The sequence below is a fragment of the Myxocyprinus asiaticus genome, chromosome 6 (genome assembly GCF_019703515.2).
Source record: "Myxocyprinus asiaticus isolate MX2 ecotype Aquarium Trade chromosome 6, UBuf_Myxa_2, whole genome shotgun sequence".
NCBI lineage: Eukaryota > Metazoa > Chordata > Actinopteri > Cypriniformes > Catostomidae > Myxocyprinus > Myxocyprinus asiaticus.
Genome location: NC_059349.1, coordinates 44,503,617 through 44,522,475, shown reverse-complemented (window position 1 = coordinate 44,522,475; position 18,859 = coordinate 44,503,617). Strand labels below are relative to the sequence as shown.

Genomic DNA, 18,859 nt, shown 5'->3' with positions numbered 1-18,859 from the left:
GGACCAGCTGAGTATTCTGACTTTTTCTTTGCGAAGTAATAAGGTGTATTGGGGAAGATTCTTTGAATCTGCTGCTTATAATTAAGAAAGCTATCCCTTTGATGAAGATGCTAGTTATATTACAAATTACTAACAAAAATAAAATAGCTACTGTAACTAAACTGAAGAGCTGTACATCTTACAGTTATTTTTAATGTTACAGTCAAATTACTTATACTCAATAAAGTGCTATTTTTTTTGCAGAATTTAAGGGTGAAGTTTGTAAAATAAAAAAAGTCAATATGTTCTACTATCCCAGTTTATTGTTCATTGATAACTATAAGTAAGCCATTTGTGGGTTTACCTCCCCCAAAAGTATAAACACTCCTAGGCACTATCAAAACATTGATGTTTATATTTTGAGCGACCCACTAAGCTCCACCCATCCCTTTCTGGCTCAACCTATAGCGTGAGTTTGGGCATGGTTACTTGTAGTAAGCTGTTCAGCAGGGGGATTATGAACATCCATGGCAGACTTGTACATAGGAAAAGAAATTTAGCTTCGCCAAAATTTGAAGACTTGCTAAAAGACAGAGACAGAGAATCAAGCAAAAGCAGAGTGAACATTGGCGTCACATTTACAAGGTGGAGGAGACACACACACACACACACCCCATACCAATGATGAGATCGCTCTGGCAAACGGGAGCGCCAATAACGAGATCACTGCGCAAGTCACTGCCACTGCCTCACTGTCAACAACAGGGATCTCATCTAGGGCGCCAAAATGGCCAGAAACGGCACTGCTTTTACGCGTACTAGTTACCAGAACCATCCTTCCTCGTGCTGGATCCTCCACAAACCCAGCTGCCCTTCAATAATATCGAACGACCTGATTCGATTGCCACGCTCTCTCTCCGGTGTGTATATGTTATAGTGGTCTTGTTCATTGTGACGTTAAATGTTTATCATCTTTTTTATGGTCTGTTTGTTCATAGGGAGTGCGAAAGAGCGCGTTGAGTCTAAGGGGTTTTAGCTAAGATTGTTTGAAAACATACTTTATTTTTGTAATTCCGTTTGAAACCACTAGTAGCGCAGAAATGACACAGTTTACCTTTAATTATATATAATTGTTGTAATCCTAGACTTTATCTCTCTTTGTTTCTCTCTCAGACGTACGTTCCATACAGAGACAGTAAAATGACGAGGATCTTGCAGGATTCTCTCGGGGGAAACTGCAGGACCACCATCGTCATCTGCTGTTCTCCCTCCTCATACAATGAAGCCGAGACCAAAACCACGCTCATGTTTGGACAGCGGTGAGGATACACATTTGTTCACCTCTCAGTCACAGTCTTTTTTCAACATTCTAAATGAAGATCTCCTGGTCTCACTTGTTTGCTATACAGTCAAGAATAATAACAACCATTTTTATTTATGCAAAGTTCTGTGTGTAGAGAAAACAACATAGCCTTACAACTCCACAAATCAAAAAACTGACCATGTTTGTGTGTGTGTTCAGAGCGAAGACTATCAAGAACACAGTGTGTGTGAATGTTGAACTGACAGCAGAGCAATGGAAGAAGAAATATGAAAGAGAGAAAGAGAGAAATAAAAGTCTCAGAAACACCATCACATGGCTAGAGAATGAACTCAACCGCTGGAGAAACGGTCAGACACAAAGTCCCGATTTAACATTTTTACACTAACAATTTTAACCCTTTATTTGTGATGCTATTTTGTTCTCATTGCATTGAAAACAAAATGTTTTTGTACACTTTTTGTTCAACATACAGTGGGGCCCACAATTGAAAATGCTTCTATTATGCATTTATCTAATTTAATTATATTATCAGCATAACAATTTGAGTGAAAAGTTAAATCAAAAAAATTAACAGGACCTGGTTTCAAAGATTCATAGTTTCCCTTTTGCTTTAACAACAGCCTGAATTAGAGCAGACATAGATTCCACAAGTTTTGGTTCCATAAGACATAGGTTTCCACAAAACCTGATGATCCATGTTATCCAGCATGATTTGTGAATGTTCCAAAGATCATCTTTTGCTTCGATTGGAGCCAGGAAACATGGCCTTTTACAAATAACATTAACATAAGTTTTTTGTTTCTAGGTCTAAATTTAATTTTGGATCCCAGACTTTCAATGTAGTTTTAGACTTATGGAGCCAAAATAAAACAATTAGACACACACACACAAATGCATTTCCTGAAGGTCCTTTTTGTGTGTCCTTCAGGTGAGACGGTACCTGCTGAGGAACAGTACGATAAGGAGAAGGTGAATGCTGAAGTGTTGGCGATGGATAACACAATTAATAATGATAAATTTGCATCCACACCAAGCATGCCGCCCATGCCAGGGATGCTCGGGGCCCAACTCAGTGATGCAGAGAAGGAGAAATGTGAGGTTGAACTTGCCAAAATGTACAAGCAGCTGGACGACAAGGTACACCCATGCAGCCTTTCTACATGATAATGTACCACAGTTCTTTCCTAGACACCATAGTAAACAAACTGTGGTAACTGGTGCGAGACCATGTTTATATTCCACCATATAGATGGCTCTTCATTACCATGGTTAAATCAGTGTTTGGTTTTTATAAAACCAAAAGCCAAAGCAGTGGTATTTGTTGTGACAAATGGAAGCCTAAAGTCTTTAAATATATCTAAAACTATCATTTGAAATAGCTATAACTTAAAAGGAAGTACATTTCTATGAATTTGCAACATTTTAACCAAAATACAATTAACACAGTTTATATTACTGTAGTAAAACCATGGTATATTTTTGTAAGGGTATATTTATATTACTGTCTGTTGTCATCTGTGTACCTAGGATGAAGAGATTAATCAGCAGTCTCAGCTGGTGGAGAAGCTCAAGCAGCAGATGCTGGACCAGGAGGAGGTTAGTGACTTTGTGTGTGCATGTGAACAGAAGATGTGCACTTCTGTGGGCCTGTTTACATCTCGTATTAACATCTGTCTGGGATGTGTTGTAGCTGCTGGCCTCATCACGGCGAGACCATGATAACCTCCAGTCAGAACTGACTCGTCTCCAGATGGAGAACGAGGCATCTAAAGAGGAGGTGAAGGAGGTGCTGCAGGCTCTGGAGGAACTTGCTGTCAACTACGATCAAAAAAGTCAAGAGGTGGAGGACAAGACCAAGGAGTTTGAAGCCATCAGTGAAGAACTTAGCCAGAAATCTGTGAGTTCCAATGGAACTATATTTTAGTCTTTTGCCTACACTCAGCCTGTCATGAGTAGAATGACAATAAACTTTTAATTTAAACCCTCTCTGTCTGTCTCAGAGTTCCTTGGCATCTATAGACTCAGAGCTGCAGAAACTGAAGGAAATGGCCAATCACCAGAAGAAAAGGGTGACTGAGATGATGTCATCACTGCTGAAGGACCTGACGGAGATTGGTATCGCCGTGGGTAACAATGACATCAAGGTGAATAATATACATAAATCTTTTCTATGTTTAGGTTGAAGTGTGTAATTTCTGCACCACCAGCAAATGGAATTGCAAACCTAATGACTGATTTCAAACAAATTTCAAACACTCCCCAACTCCTGCCATTTGTCGATAAAGTAGATAGACGTGCCCCAAACTCAGGCCAATGTTCGAGCCAATGTTGCTGGTTGGGATGCTCAAACAAACAGAGCAATGTTTTGATACCGCCATGTAGCCAATGTTTACTCTTTTCCAAGTAATCAACCTACAAATGTCTTATAGTTGTCTCTTCATATTAAACTGGGATAGGAGAAAGTATTTTAACATTGATTACAGCTTTATGGGAGTAATAACACTTGATTACACTGATTGGATAGCTATTGGATCATGAAAAGGCCAAGTTTAAATCCCCTTCAAGATGCGTTCGAGACAGACATATAAAAAAATCGACTTTTGCGAAGTGTAAATGGGTTTATGTGGCCAAATGTAAATGGAATGTGCATACCCAAACGGGATCAAGACATATGAAATGACTAAGTGTAAATAGGTCCTAAGAGCTTTAATTTTGTAATTAGATGAGTTTTGGACCAAACTCTAGACTTTGGACAGTCTTAGGAGAATTTTGAGAAATGTTTTTTTTTAAATCTCTCTCTCTCTATCTCTGCAGCAGCATGAGGGCAGTGGTTTTATAGATGAAGAGTTCACTGTGGCAAGACTCTATATCAGTAAGATGAAGTCAGAAGTGAAAACAATGGTTAAACGCTGCAAGCAGCTGGAAAACACACAGTCCGAGAGCAACAGGAAGATGGATGAAAATGAGAAGGAGCTTGCGGCATGCCAGTTACGCATCTCTCAGGTACCGTTTGTCTGGCGACCCACACACTCCCCTCATACTGCCTCCTAAAACTCAAACCAGACAAAAGTTGCAGGACATGCTTAACAGCCAACACAAACACTCGCTGTGTCTGAAACCACCTTCCATCCACTATATAGTGCACTATTTCGGGTGTCCGCCATTTTGTAGGAGTGTCTGAATTCTGAGCGAGCCACTCGATCCCTACTTTTGTTCACTCATTCCTACCCACAATGCACTCTAATTTTGAGTGTTAATTCGATATACACTCGACGAAGGTTAATTGCCCATAATCCACCACGGAGAAGACATACGAGCTGGGAGAGGGAGCGCATGCAGGAGAGAGAGAGTGCGAGTGAGTGAGCGGGCAAGAGATAGATGCCAGTTTACTGCTTCCTTCACTCCTGCAATGTTTTATTTCATGCTGAATGTATTAAATTACTTTTTGACAAATCATTACTTGATTAAAATAACATAGTAAAATGTAGTGAGGCAAAACATACAGATACATTTTAAAATGCATAATTTATATTTTATACAGAATTTTGCCATTAAGCTGAAGAATTCTTTATTTACTAAATAATTCACTGAGGTGATATTACTTTAACTCAGGAGACTGCACACAGTCGAAATGATAATTCTGTGGATGATTTAAATATTCGGTTATAACATGTAGGCTATGATAACTTTGGTGCTGTTTATGGTCGGATGAGGGCGCTATGCTCCCAGAAATGCTACCCAGCTTGAAATTGGAGTTTAAAGATACTAAAGTATAACAAATAAATACAATAATGTGCATTTAATAAAATGTGTGTACTCTTTAAAGTAACATATATATACACTATATTGCCAAAAGTATTCGCTCATCTGCCTTTAGACGCATATGAACTTAAGTGACATCCCATTCTTAATCCATAGGGTTTAATATGACGTCGGCCCACCCTTTGCAGCTATAACAGCTTCAACTCTTCTGGGAAGGCTTTCCACAAGGTTTAGTAGTGTGTTTATGGGAATTTTTGACCATTCTTCCAGAAGCGCATTTGTCAGGTCAGACACTGATGTTGGACGAGAAGGCCTGGCTCACAGTCTTCGCTCTAATTCATCCCAAAGGTGCTCTATCGGGTTGAGGTCAGGACTCTGTGCAGGCCAGTCAAGTTCTTCCACACCAAACTCGCTCATCCATGTCTTTATGGACCTTGCTTTGTGCACTGGTGCGCAGTCATGTTGGAACAAGAAGGGGCCATCCCCAAACTGTTCCCACAAAGTTGGGAGCATGGAATTGTCCAAAATCTCTTGGTATGCTGAAGCATTCAGAGTTCCTTTCACTGGAACTAAGGGGCCAAGCCCAGATCCTGAAAAACAACCCCACACCATAATCCCCCTTCCACCAAACATCACAGTTGGCACAATGCAGTCAGACAAGTACCGTTCTCCTGGCAACCGCCAAACCCAGACTCATCCATCAGATTGCCAGATGGAGAAGCCTGATTCGTCACTCCAGAGAACGCATCTCCACTGCTCTAGAGTCCAGTGGCGGCGTGCTTTACACCACTGCATCCGACGCTTTGCATTGCACTTGGTGATGTATGGCTTGGATGCAGCTGCTCGGCCATGGAAACCCATTCCATGAAGCTCTCTACGCACTGTTCTTTAGCTAATCTGAAGGCCACATGAACTTTGGAGGTCTGTAGCGACTGACTCTGCAGAAAGTTGGCGACCTCTGTGCACTATGCGCCTCAGCATCCGCTGACCCCGCTCTGTCATTTTACGTGCCGTCATTCCCAATCGCTTCCACTTTGTTATAATACCACTGACAGTTGACTGTGGAATATTTAGTAGCGAGGAAATTTCACGACTGGACTTGTTGCACAGGTGGCATCCTATCACAGTACCACGCTGGAATTCACTGAGCTCCTGAGAGCGGCCCATTCTTTCACAAATGTTTGTAGAAGCAGTCTACATGCCTAGGTGCTTCATTTTATACACCTGTGGCCATGGAAGTGATTGGAACACCTGAATTCAATTATTTGGATGGGTGAGCGAATACTTTTGGCAATATAGTGTATATATATATATATATATATATATATATATATATATATATATATATATATATATATATATATATATATATATATTTTAAAAATGACAAACAGAATGAAGATTTATTGTATTAATATATTATTTAATAACAAGTAAGGCCCAAGTATTTTAAAAGTTCATATAAGATGTTGTTTCTGCGACAGCCCCAGAGCTCCGACGCGCTGTGTATAAGTCAGTGTCCGAATTCAGACACTCATTTCGTGCACTCACTGCCATTCACTATATAGGAAATGGTGAATGAGTGAACGATTTCGGACACAATCACTGTAAAGCACCATAATGATAGGAATAAAGAAACACATATCCAGTAAGTTTAAAGGGATAGTTTACCCAAAATGAAAGTTCTGTCATAGTCTATTCACCTTCATGTCGTTCGACCACATATATTTCTTTTTACAGTTGAATACAAAAGCAGTTATTTAGCAGAATGTCCAAGCTGCTCGTTTTAATAGAACAAAAGTGGATAGTAACTGAGGATGTCAAACTCCAAAAAGGATTCGTATGCTGAAGCCATAAAATAGCTTTGTGTTAGGAACAGACTAAAATTGTAGTTGTTATTCACTGAAAATCTTTCCTGGATATTCTGTTAAATAACTCCAATTTTTTTTGTTCACGGAAAAAGTTAAATTATGAGGATTTTGAGGTTGAGCTAATGACAGTAAACTCCTCTTAACCTTTTCACACATGGGTTTCTCCTGTACTGACAGACCCCCCCAGTGTGAGTTCTTTAATGCATGCTGTAATAAAAAAAGAAATATTACCTTACACTTCACAGCAGATGCACTGGAGGACAGATTATATCACAGCAGGTGCACTGAATGTCATATTATATATTATCAAACATATAATGTGTTTTTTAGATGTTCATAATGATTGATTATGATAAATAAGATGCGATCGTGAATGCGCTTGCCGGCTATGCGCGCCGCCATATTGTTTACATGCAATGCAACATGGGATTATTAGTTCGTGATAGAGGCATAGAAGGTACTAAAAGCCTAGCACTTCCACTTTCCTAGCACCAGAAGTGGTTAGAATGAGTGACGGATGGAATGGGAGAAGGCTCGAGTGGATTGACTTGTTACTGTATTCTTTGTTTGAAATCAGAAAACATGGCCGCATTGCAAACAGTGCACTCTTTAAACTTTTATTTAGTGATTGATTGAATGTTTGATATTGTGATGTTGAAAAGACTATTTGAGCAGCTGGTTCATTATGAGTCCCTCTTTTGCTGGTAAACACCAGTAGGAATGCAGATCGCACCGGCTTGATCGTACGCGTCTGAGCCCAGCCTAGTGTAATCACACCGGTTTGATCGTATGTGCGAAAGGGTTGAGAACACTTTCAGCTATTTTTATTACCTCATACATAACATAATACATACACCGATCAGCCACAACATTAAAACCACCTGCCTAATATTGTGTAGGTCCCCCTAGTGCTGGCAAAATAGCGCCAACCCGCTGTTCTGAGATGCGGGTTGATGGTGTTTTGGTGGCACGAGGGGGACCTACACAATATCAGACAGGTGGTTTTAATGTTGTGGCTGATCGGTGTATGTTTTAAAGTCCTACATGACCAAATTAGTTTAAGATGACTTTGAATTTAAGGAGTGTTTTCCCAGTACAATTCAAAATTCTGAAGAGACCAAATGGATGTTTGTTTTGCAGCACGAAGCAAAAATTAAATCTCTGACAGAGTATCTGCAGAACGTTGAACAGAAGAAGAGACTGCTGGAAGAGGACGTGGACTCACTCAATGAGGAACTGGTCAAAATCAGTGCACAGGGTACACAAAATGAATGCATATACACACTGCTTATTGAAAAAGTTTTCTGTCTCTCTAATGCTGTGTGTGTTTGTGTGTGGTTATATAGAGAAGGTTCATTCAATGGAGAAAGAAAGTGAGATTCAGAGTGCCAATGAGGTCAAGGTAAGAAACATACACACAAAGATGTGCATGTTCAGTTAATGATTAATTTATATATTAATTATGTGTGTGTGTGAGTGTGAGTTGGTTTTTGTGGTTTATGAGGATATTTGTTTAGGTTACAAAGTAGTAGTTATGAGGGTATTATGCTATAAATGTGGTTTATGAGGACACCTCTAGTGTCCCTGTAATTCAAAAGGCTTAAAAAAAATACTAAACAATGTTTGTTTGTTTTTTTTGAAAATGCAAAAAGGTTTCTATGAGGGTTAGGGGTAGGTGTAGTGTTACGGGATGAAAAGCATTGTCTGTGGAGAGTCCTCATAATGATAGGAGTACCTGTGTGTGTGTGTGTGTGTATAGGAGGCGGTTGAGCAGCAGATACAGAGTCACAGAGAAGCTCATCAGAAACAGATCAGCAGCCTGAGAGATGAGCTGGAAGCCAAAGAAAAACTCATCACTGATCTACAGGAGTACGACGCACACACAAGCACATCTAAGATAAACTTCAGACTCGCAGTTCTTAAATTACAGCAGATACAACCTTACATAAGATACATTTACATACAAAACTAATAGAGAGTAGTGAGACACACAGGGTCAATTAGGGTAAAGTGGGACACTTTGCTGAGGTCCAGACTTAATTCTCTCTCTCTCTGTCTGTCTGTCTCTCTAGTCTGAATCAGAAGATCATGTTGGAGCAGGAGCGTTTAAGAGTGGAACATGAGAAACTCAAATCCACTGACCAGGACAAGAGCCGCAAACTACACGAGCTCACGTATGTTTCATTCACACGCACACTATTCTTCTGTTCACCTCCATTACAAAACCTAATTTATGAAAATGTCTTCATTTTTATTTCCCCTGTTGAACATCTAAAAAGCCCAGCTGCAATTTTGCAAGAAGCTTAAATATACACCTGCAGTTTTACACTAACATTTGATAAATAGATTGTCTGTTAAATTAGCGATGTGTATGGATTGCATTAGTTTACTTAGTGAAGAACTGTCTTAACTGTGTGCATGTGTGTGTGTTTGTGTGTAAAAAGTAGAGCTGTCAAAATTAATGCGTTAATGCATGCAATTAAAGTTTAACATGTACGTTTTTCTTAATCGCGATTAACGCATTTACCATTCATAAAGCATAAACCAGCTTAAACAGTGGTTGGAAGAGCGGCGCCTTTGCGATGTGTGCGCCTGGAGTCATTACACTGACTCACACACCACAAAGACACACTGCAGCGATTCAGTGTCAGTGAAAAAGTGATGGGGAAAGGAGCTCTTAATGCTGTTTGTTGTACAAAACAAGCCTAGATGGAACTTGTGACAGAAATCAAGTATCTTTCAGCCAAAGTAAGGAGTATTTTAATTACCACAGAAGCACACCAAGTCTTAACTCTCACCAAAATGCAGAATGACACCGTGTCCTATCCAGACGTGACGCTGCGACACGTGATAAAATGTATCTTTTCCATGTTAATCAGAGTTTTTGTCCTAAGCAGCTACGACGAGCTACCACTATTTTTGGAACGGTTTCTATTTCTGCGACGTTGCGCTGGGCAGGACAGTCAACAAATGGGTCTAAAATTATTCTTAATGCAGTATATTAAAGTCGGCATCTCACTTGCTAGTTCACAACAACTTGATTTTGGCCGAGGGAGTCACACACCTACCAAATGTTGTGTTTGAGGTCTCGCTCTCTTCAGCCTGAGCTCTGTCACACACACACAACGGTTCAGATTCAGAATGGCAGAGGGGAGACATCCCGGCTCATTCCAACTTTCTCTCTGCTTCCCTGTCACGTGGAGATCGGCAAAATAAAAACAGGAGTACTGTGTGAACATAAACAATTGTAACAGACTGAATAAGGATGCGATTCTTAAAGTAACTTTGCCCTGTGTATGTGTGTGATTGTGTATTTATCCTACGCAGCTTCAGTGAGAAAATGAGTTGTGTTCAATAAACGTTCAGTCTGTGATTGCTCTGATTTCTACATTTTATTGTTAATTATCCTCATTTTAGTGTATGAATATTGCTGTGTTGTGTCTGGTGTGGACAGGCAGATAGCTTGACGCTGGAATCTGATTGCGTTGCATCTGGTTAAGACGAGTCGTAAGATGTTATTGTCTGCAAGTGCTTTTCATGTGGAGTTCAAAGTGCCACTTGACACTGACACCCTGTTACGAATCATGAACGCGGCTTCACGATTGCTGTAACAATGCGGAAATCCACAGTCTGCCGGCAGATTAATATTGTGGAGGATGAGAGTTTAAGAGATTTAATGTCCATTGCAATGAATATGCAACCTATGTGGAGACTAGTTCTTTCAGTTAGATAACCTCCCACTTAGACTTTGGAAAACTTTTAATGTTACTTGAATTGGTGCTGTTTTAGTGCATTTCTATCTTTATACTGTAAATTTTTAATAAAGCTTTCAATTGTTACATTGTTTTTTTGTTTTTTTCCTAAGAAGGAAATAAATGGGAAAAGAAGTATATTTAGATTCAAATGTAAGCACGTTTAAAACCTGCAATTAATTGTGATTAACTACAAAAAATTATGTGATTTAATTTTAGCCGACTTATAGCACTAGCAAAAAGTAATTAAAGCTAAAAAAAAAAAAAATGAAAGCAGGATCATTAGCAAGGTATTGTTCTTTATCTTGTGTAATAGGAAGCCTTGCGAGACACTGTTATTTATATCCATACATGAATGTAGTATAAAGTGTTCTGTATTTTTTAAGATGTAAGAGATGTTTATGGTGCTTTTGGTAATGTTTGTAAATCTGTGCTGTGGTACGTCTTGTGAGTACATGTCAGGACATGGAAATCATCCTATATTTGTGTGCCTTTGTCTTGATGGTGGTGTCAAATAAAATATTAAAATGTGTGTTACAGTATGATGCAGGACCGCAGGGAACAGGCCAGACAGGATTTGAAAGGCCTGGAAGAGACTGTGGTGAGTGCATTTCCTCATCTCAACACTAGAGGGCGACTGTTGATCACAGTATTTATCAGATCATTCAAAAGGTACATTACATATTCTCCTTTTGCATCCATCTCAGGCCAAGGAGCTTCAGACTCTGCACAACCTCAGGAAATTGTTTGTTCAGGATCTGGCAACTCGTGTTAAAAAGGTGTGGTGGATTTGTTCATCTCTACTCTGTCATTCCTCTGCATCAGTTATCTTTCAAAAGTAAATCATCTACAGTAGAATTTACCATTTAGATCAATTTACCTAGTCCAGATTGAGAATGTTGTACTTTTTAAGCAGTTGACTTGATGGTTGCTTAGAATGGAAGTGTGAAGTTTGTGTGTGTGTGTGTGTGTGTGGGTAGAGTGCAGAGATGGACTCTGATGAAACTGGTGGCAGTGCTGTTCAAAAGCAGAAGATCTCTTTTCTGGAGAACAATCTAGAACAGCTCACCAAGGTTCATAAACAGGCAAGTACGAACCAAAAAAGTCCCCTAACCATGATTCACAGATTTGTAAACGTGTGCATAAGTTCAAAATTCAAATGTACATTCTCTCTTAATGATTTTCCTATTTTCTTCTTTTCTTAATATCTAACTTATTATTTCTCTTGCTCACTCACTGGTGTCCTTCTCTCTTTAGCTGGTGCGTGATAACGCTGACCTGCGCTGTGAGCTTCCTAAACTGGAGAAGCGCCTTCGTGCGACGGCAGAGCGTGTGAAGGCTCTGGAGTCAGCACTCAAAGAGGCCAAAGAGAACTCGGCCCGTGACCGCAAACGCTACCAGCTGGAGGTGGACCGCATCAAAGAGGCTGTGAGAGCCAAGAACATGGCCCGCAGAGGACACTCTGCACAGATAGGTGACTATACACTAACATAAGCACTAATCACCTTTATAAAGACAACAGCAAGAATTTGTCTGTGTTCAGGTTTAATTTGGATTAATGGGTTACTTTTAGCTGCAGTGCAACCTATGCAAGAAATAAAAAGTTTAGTATGTTCATACTCAAATGGGTAGTACATTGTAGTGTCTATAATGTTCTTTAATCGATTAGCTTTTCTTAGTGTCAGAATGAGTCAGGCCCTAAAGCTTACTTGACATACAGTGAACACACGTCCTTAACTCTTTTTTCTTTTTTTCTGAACAAAATTCTTTTTTTCTTTTTTTCTCTTTCACTGGCTATAGCTAAACCCATCAGGCCTGGACAGCAACCTGTAGCTTCTCCCACTCACCCTAACGTGCTACGTGGGGGGGGCGGTATTCACCTCCAGAACAGCCAACCAATGCCCATCAGAGGAGGTGGAGCTAAGCAGGAGAAGAGGTTTGTGCAGTTTCTGAGTAAGAACCTGTTGCTTATTTATGGACAAAGACCTGATGTACTTGCCTTTTATCTAACCCATTGCTGGTGTAAGGTCACTAACAAACAAATCCTTGAACTAGAGACCCTATATGTTTCCTTGGTGTCTCTAAACATAAGAAACATAAGCGTAGCTGTGTTAGCTTGGAACACTAATGAACTACAATTACCATGGTTCTTTGCTGTGAATATGGTGACATCATAAAGCCTTGACTAAGTTTGTAGTGTGGTTAATGTTGCATTCCAGACAAAGTCGGAGGTGTGAATGCCTGAGTTGAAATTAACCATTTTTGACCTCAGTGCGTTCCAGTCAATCCCACGTCACGGTCACATGTACATATGTCAAATGCACAGTCTTCTAGGTGCTGGCTAGCTGACTATTTAGTAGCTATAGAGCTGTTCAGCCATGACGTCAATTTGTAGGCAAACCCAGAAGGCTAATTCGCCATGGGTTCCCTCTGGATTTTCCTATATAATAGGGTTTTTCAACTTGAGTAAAATAAGGTCTGTGGTGTGTAAGATACATCATCTAGATGCACTGGGATGCATCATCAGTAATGTGACCTGGGGTCCTCGGGTGTTTCAGGTCTTTCGACATCAAACACCCTCTCCCAGGTGACCCAGACAGGGTTGATCAGGCCCCGACCTGCATCCCAGCAGCAAATGCCTACGGATCAGACCTCTTGATCCATAGCCACCTGGTGGCTTTCTCTGCGGCTTCGCTCACGGATTTAATGGCCATTCTCTTTGCCGTCCCAGTGATACCCAACAGGTACAGGACTTTGCAGAATGAGCATCCAGCAAAGCTCCTACAGCCCACATCTATGGGCTCACAGTGTGTCTTCCAGCCTCTGCCCTGGCACTTATCTTCTAGGTTGACCTGGGCAAACAATTGAAGTTTCCTCAACACATAACAACAACAACCTTCAGCAGCCAGTCAGAGGCCATGTAGAGGAGGCCCAACCTTGTTTTTACTCGTGGATGGGGTTTCTCTCCAGCATTCACAAAGTGCATGTACTTTTTTGGGGCATGGTGATGCTTGCTGATGCTAATGGCAGAGACTGTGCTCTCAGCATCCACTTTGAGCACCTGGTCATGGTGCTAATGATAACAGCCTTCCCCCAGGACCTTTGGGCAGCTGCTGAAGAGATGTTCCAACGATCCTCTCCCTGAGTACAGAGGGTAGGAGGGTGTCTCACTCTTGCCCCAGATGTGAAGGTTTGCCGGGCTTGGACAAGAAACTTGACATGATAAAAGTCTGCCTGCATGATGTTTGACCAGGTAACCATGCGCTGTGGTATGCCCTCCCACCTCATCCATGCTCCCTGAAGCTTGAGACCTACTGTCCTACTAACTCCTTCCCCCTCCACGCCTGCTGGATTAAAACATTACTTGACGAGACATGGACATTTTGTTCTACAACATAAATACACACTTTCAGAAAAAAAAAAACTTTCTTGAATTTCGTGAATTTTGAAGCTGCCGTGTTTTAAAAAAAAAAAAATACGGCTTCAAATTCTCATTTGAGGGATGAAAGTGTGTAATCTGTAATCACGTATCACCAAGTAATGTTTACCACAGACCTTATTTTACTCGAGTTGAAAAAACCCATTATAAAAACCCATAGGAAAATCCCAAGGGAACCCATGGTGAATTCTCTTCCGGGTTTTTGGACTACAACCTGAACAGCTCTATTTCTCGAGCAAAATAGGTAAAAACTTAGACATTGATACACAAACAATTCTTCTGAATATCCTCTTGTATATTTATTGTATATAGCATGTTTACACATTTTGTGCAGTGAAAATACTTCAGTTTATTTTTACGTTTCACAAAACCCAACTCAACGTTATGCTTGTTGGTCGCTGCCATCTTGGAAATGACGTCAAATGACACTTCTTGCTGAGGTGGGGTGAATCGATCTACCCAGAGTTCACAAGTCGGATGTCCAACTTCAAGCGGCTTTCCAGTCATTATCTTCAAGTAGAAGATGGGAAAATTCAGATTTCCGAGTTGTCTGGAATGCAACATAAAGCTGGTCAGTAATGCAACAGATGGAGACCACAGATTTAGGGGCCGTTCACACCGTTATGCATTTTTCTGTCTGTGTTTTCAGTTGTTTTTCTAGGTAAAATTGCTCCATTTGATGAGTGGTTGTGCGTTGTGCCGCACCTCACTCATTTTTTTTCCCCCCAACATATCGTGCAGGAGCACTTTTTTTTAGATGCCTTGTCTGGTAAAAAAGAAAAAAAAAGAAAAAGACAAACTTTTAAAAACGCATCTCGAGACTCCTGCGTTTTGTTCTACTGGTTGAGCTGTATCTAGCTCTTTTTTTTTTGCACAAGAACATGTTCTGTCTGAACAGCCCTTTAGACACTTAACACTGAAAGAAGGCTTCAATATAAAAGGGAAGAGAAAGTTGTACCACTAGTGGAACCAAATAAAATTGCAAAAATATTTTTTCTTAAACAGGTTTCCCAAACACACCATACCTTCCTTACACAATTGGTTAAGCTAGCTAGTGTTGCTATGTTGTGATACTCAACCAACCTGTCTGGCCCTCCCCATCACAGGAAGGAAATACTAAGAACATGTAATATAAAGGTCTTAAAGTCTTACATTTAATTTTAAAATCTCTGCAGCAACCCTGTTACTGAAACATCTGTGCCACCTTAAGAAATAGCATGTATAATATGTATTTGTACATGCATATGGAATACTGATAATTCACAATTGTCTCACAGAATATCGTGATATAGTAGTAATTGTTTGATTATGGCACTCATTTGTCTTGTAATAAAGAAATATATATCCTGTGATAGTAAACTTACATTGACATGAAATAATCCTAAAAATATGATTTATGGAAGCGCAAAAAAACAAAACAAAAAAACAGGCACTATTACGTATCTCGAGTCTAAGATATGTGGGCATAACTCCAAAAAATGAACAGGGGGTGGAATGAGGTCCCAGGTCACTTAAGACCTGAGGTATGTATTAAAGGGTTAAAGAAGAAGAAAAAAGAATAAAGCCCAGTGTGGACATGATGTAGAACAAAATGCTTTGGGATAATGAGCAAAACTTCTATTGGATGCAGCATTCTCACTGCCTTTTTCTTTTGTGTTTTTGTTTTTAGCTGAAGAAGCGCTTTTATCCCTCATTACCAATGATGCAGAATGCAAGAAATCTTCATGGAAACCCGTCATTCCATTAACATAATCCCTCCTGCTGGCGCACATAGGAGGACTTCTGAATTTAAACATTCATGGCTGTACAGTCCCACTCCCCATCTGTCATGTCTCCCTTCTAAAGCAAATTATTTTATGAATATTGCACTCTCTCACACACACACACACACGCACCAATTATAATTTAAGGAAATCAATAAATAAACTTAAGCAAAGTGAATAATAGATACAGCCCAGATCCCTGTGCAATTAAATGAATCACAAGGTGTCACTTTTCTGACCTACAGTGTATCTGCTTCTTAAGATAACACATACCAACTTAGTTTATCTTGGGAGGAAATGGAAGAGGACAAACTGCTTTCTGCATTTCTCCGACCAGTAACCTCCCCAAGCTCGGTTAAAACTACTGTCTGATATATGTACACCTTGCACACTGCAAAAAAAAAAAAAAAAGAAAAAAAAATGAATAGAGAATATCTGACAGTGTTTATCAAATGCATTGCCTCTATCACTACAGCTCAGATACTACTATATGAAGCACTCTAAACAGGTTCAAACGTCAGGGATTAAACCCGTATAGGACTATGAATGTCATTCAGATTTGTAACCTGGTTTTTACTTTGTGTAATAACTAATGGATCTCTGAAGGGGAAGATAAAGAGGATTCTAGACACGAGTAACTCAATCTCACACAGTAGACTAATCCTGTAAGAATTGCATAAATTAAATGTATGGTTGCAAATGCAAATGTTTTCTTTACAAACAAAAAAATGGTTGAAGGTTGTCTTGTCCGACTCTTCACACAAATATTACAGTCTCGCATACTAAAATCCATTGAGGAGTCATTGATATTTATATTTTTTTTAGATTCCTGGTGTAGTGTTTAGTGTCCTGTCTGTCAGTATCTCTCCTCTGTTCAGTTTAGTATCGCACTTGCCTGGTCTACATTCTGAAAGGAGGTGTATGTGTAACTGGAGTCAAATTCTTTGCCACTTGACAACTGCAGAAGACATCATGTGACATGACTGCTTCGCCTCTGTTACTGATCAGCCAATCAGTTTAGCAGAATGTTTGGTGTAGGCTGGCTTGGAATTTATACCCGATGACTGCATTTGTCAATATATTTGTCTGATATCTATCCTTTAAAACATGTTACCTGAATTTAAGTGTGTGGAGAGACAACTTTGACTACATGAGGGGAAAGAAACCAGAATGGTCTTTTCTGGATACTTAATTTTAGGATTAGCACTTCATATTCTTCAAACTAGCATTAAGGTTTTTTTAGTTTAGATATTTACACTCCTGATATTGTTAAAAAAAAAAAAAAAAAAGCATATGACTTGTGAATTACAGGACATGACAACCTTCTGCGTTATTTTCAAATGTACTGCTTTTTGGATGTTTTATACCTTTAAGCACATTCACAAGGACCATTAAATATTCTGTTGTGTTATTAGCCCAAAATTCTTCCCTGTTTAGTGCATGAAGTATAATAAATTATGTTCTTGGGGAATGCCACACATTCAATGAAAACCCTAAAATAAATAGATTTTTTTTTTTTTTTATTACTGTGTAATAGTAACTCCATGACTGATTGACAAGAGTTCCACCGAAGGACAAAGGCACTGGATCATTCCAAGTAAACAGAAGTGTTCTTGGAAGATTCTGGTTGAAGGAAATAAGTGAGAGGGAACAAATTTACTGATGATACTTTATCTGGATGGACTGCATGACGTGTGTGATTAAATCATTTATTCTGAAACATGTTGCCATTTTCTCAATTTTTGAGGCTTTTTTTGTTTGTTTTTTTTAAAGGGGTAATAAAATGGAGAATCAAATATTCCTTGATATTTAGACATAAGAGGTAAATGCTATAAAAACATACTGTAAATTTCAGAACTCAAAACTTCCTCAGTCTAAAAAGAGCATTTCTAGTTGACACCCTGCTGAAACATCTCGTTTTGAAATCTCTGTTCGTGGCGTCATGAAACATTGGTCATTTGTATTTACACATTAAAAATTGGGCTCTGACCAGTCTCATGATCGGCAGGCAAATAATTTTAAGAGGATGAAAGTCGGATGGAGCGCCCTCTTTATCAGAGTGGTGTGTGGAAATGGGGAGGGTGGATGCTTTCAAGGAAGTGGTAAGTAGAAGGCTGGGATTTTGGGACTTATTTGTTAAGAAATGGAGCAATTATTTAGTTTTTTGGGGGGACTCTCGGGGAGGGGATGTGGATAGTTTAATTTTGTATGTTTATTATATATTTTTTTCTTCTTTTTTTTTTTTTGGTTGGTTATGTGGGACCACAGGGGTGTTCGTTTGGGGTCAGGGTGGGGTTGGTGAATGGGGAGGGATATTCTTGTGGTTTCAATGTGAAATGTTGATTCGTTGTATATGTGTTGGGTTTTTCTTTGTGGTGCATATATGACTCAATAAAAAAAAGTTAATTAAAAATAGATAAATAAATACTTCAACCTGCTGTCTTGACACGCTCCCCACAACATTTTTCAAAAATGTGTTTAACTGTCTGGAAAAAGATCTGTTAGAAATAGTAAATGCGTCACTCCTTTCAGGCACATTTCCGAAGTCCCTGAAAACTGCAGTTGTCAAGCCCCTTAAAAAGAACAATCTCTAGATAACTCAATATTGTACAACTACAGACCAATTTCAAATCTTCCTTTCATAGGCAAAATCATTGAAAAGGTTGTTTTCAATCAGCAGAAGAAATTCTTAATCTCGAATGGCTACTTGGACAATTTACAGTATGGTTTCTGACCGCAAAAAGATCCTAAATGATATTCAGCTAAATACTGATTCAGGCAAAATATCAGTGCTGGTATTATTAGATCTCAGTGTTGCTTCTGACACTGTTGACCACAACATTGTCCTAGACAAACTGGGTAGGGCTCTCTGGGATGGTCCTCAGCTGGTTTAGGTCATATCTAGAAGGTAGGGGTTACTATGTGAACATAGCCAACTATGAATCTGAGTGGACATCCGTGACGTGAGG

The 18,859-nt window shown here is 39.5% G+C and overlaps 1 protein-coding gene across 2 annotated transcripts in view; it reads left to right on the top strand.

The window, feature by feature from the left end:
- Positions 1 to 17,610, top strand: part of LOC127442777 (kinesin-1 heavy chain-like) — a 32,397-nt gene extending 14,787 nt beyond the window's left edge. Inside the window, exons 10-26 of one of the 2 annotated variants that reach the window (XM_051700956.1) lie at positions 1,153 to 1,298; positions 1,502 to 1,650; positions 2,232 to 2,440; positions 2,831 to 2,899; positions 2,994 to 3,200; positions 3,304 to 3,447; positions 4,121 to 4,306; positions 8,077 to 8,194; positions 8,283 to 8,338; positions 8,696 to 8,805; positions 9,009 to 9,110; positions 11,229 to 11,289; positions 11,396 to 11,467; positions 11,669 to 11,773; positions 11,946 to 12,162; positions 12,489 to 12,624; positions 15,797 to 17,610. In XM_051700956.1, coding sequence (XP_051556916.1) covers positions 1,153 to 1,298; positions 1,502 to 1,650; positions 2,232 to 2,440; positions 2,831 to 2,899; positions 2,994 to 3,200; positions 3,304 to 3,447; positions 4,121 to 4,306; positions 8,077 to 8,194; positions 8,283 to 8,338; positions 8,696 to 8,805; positions 9,009 to 9,110; positions 11,229 to 11,289; positions 11,396 to 11,467; positions 11,669 to 11,773; positions 11,946 to 12,162; positions 12,489 to 12,624; positions 15,797 to 15,800 — 2,091 coding nt within the window. In that variant the 3' untranslated portion in view covers positions 15,801 to 17,610. Of the gene's footprint in view, positions 1 to 1,152; positions 1,299 to 1,501; positions 1,651 to 2,231; positions 2,441 to 2,830; positions 2,900 to 2,993; positions 3,201 to 3,303; positions 3,448 to 4,117; positions 4,307 to 8,076; positions 8,195 to 8,282; positions 8,339 to 8,695; positions 8,806 to 9,008; positions 9,111 to 11,228; positions 11,290 to 11,395; positions 11,468 to 11,668; positions 11,774 to 11,945; positions 12,163 to 12,488; positions 12,625 to 15,796 lie in introns of both variants that reach the window. The other variant, XM_051700955.1, reaches the window with a different exon arrangement.
- The last annotated feature ends 1,249 nt before the right edge of the window (positions 17,611 to 18,859 follow it).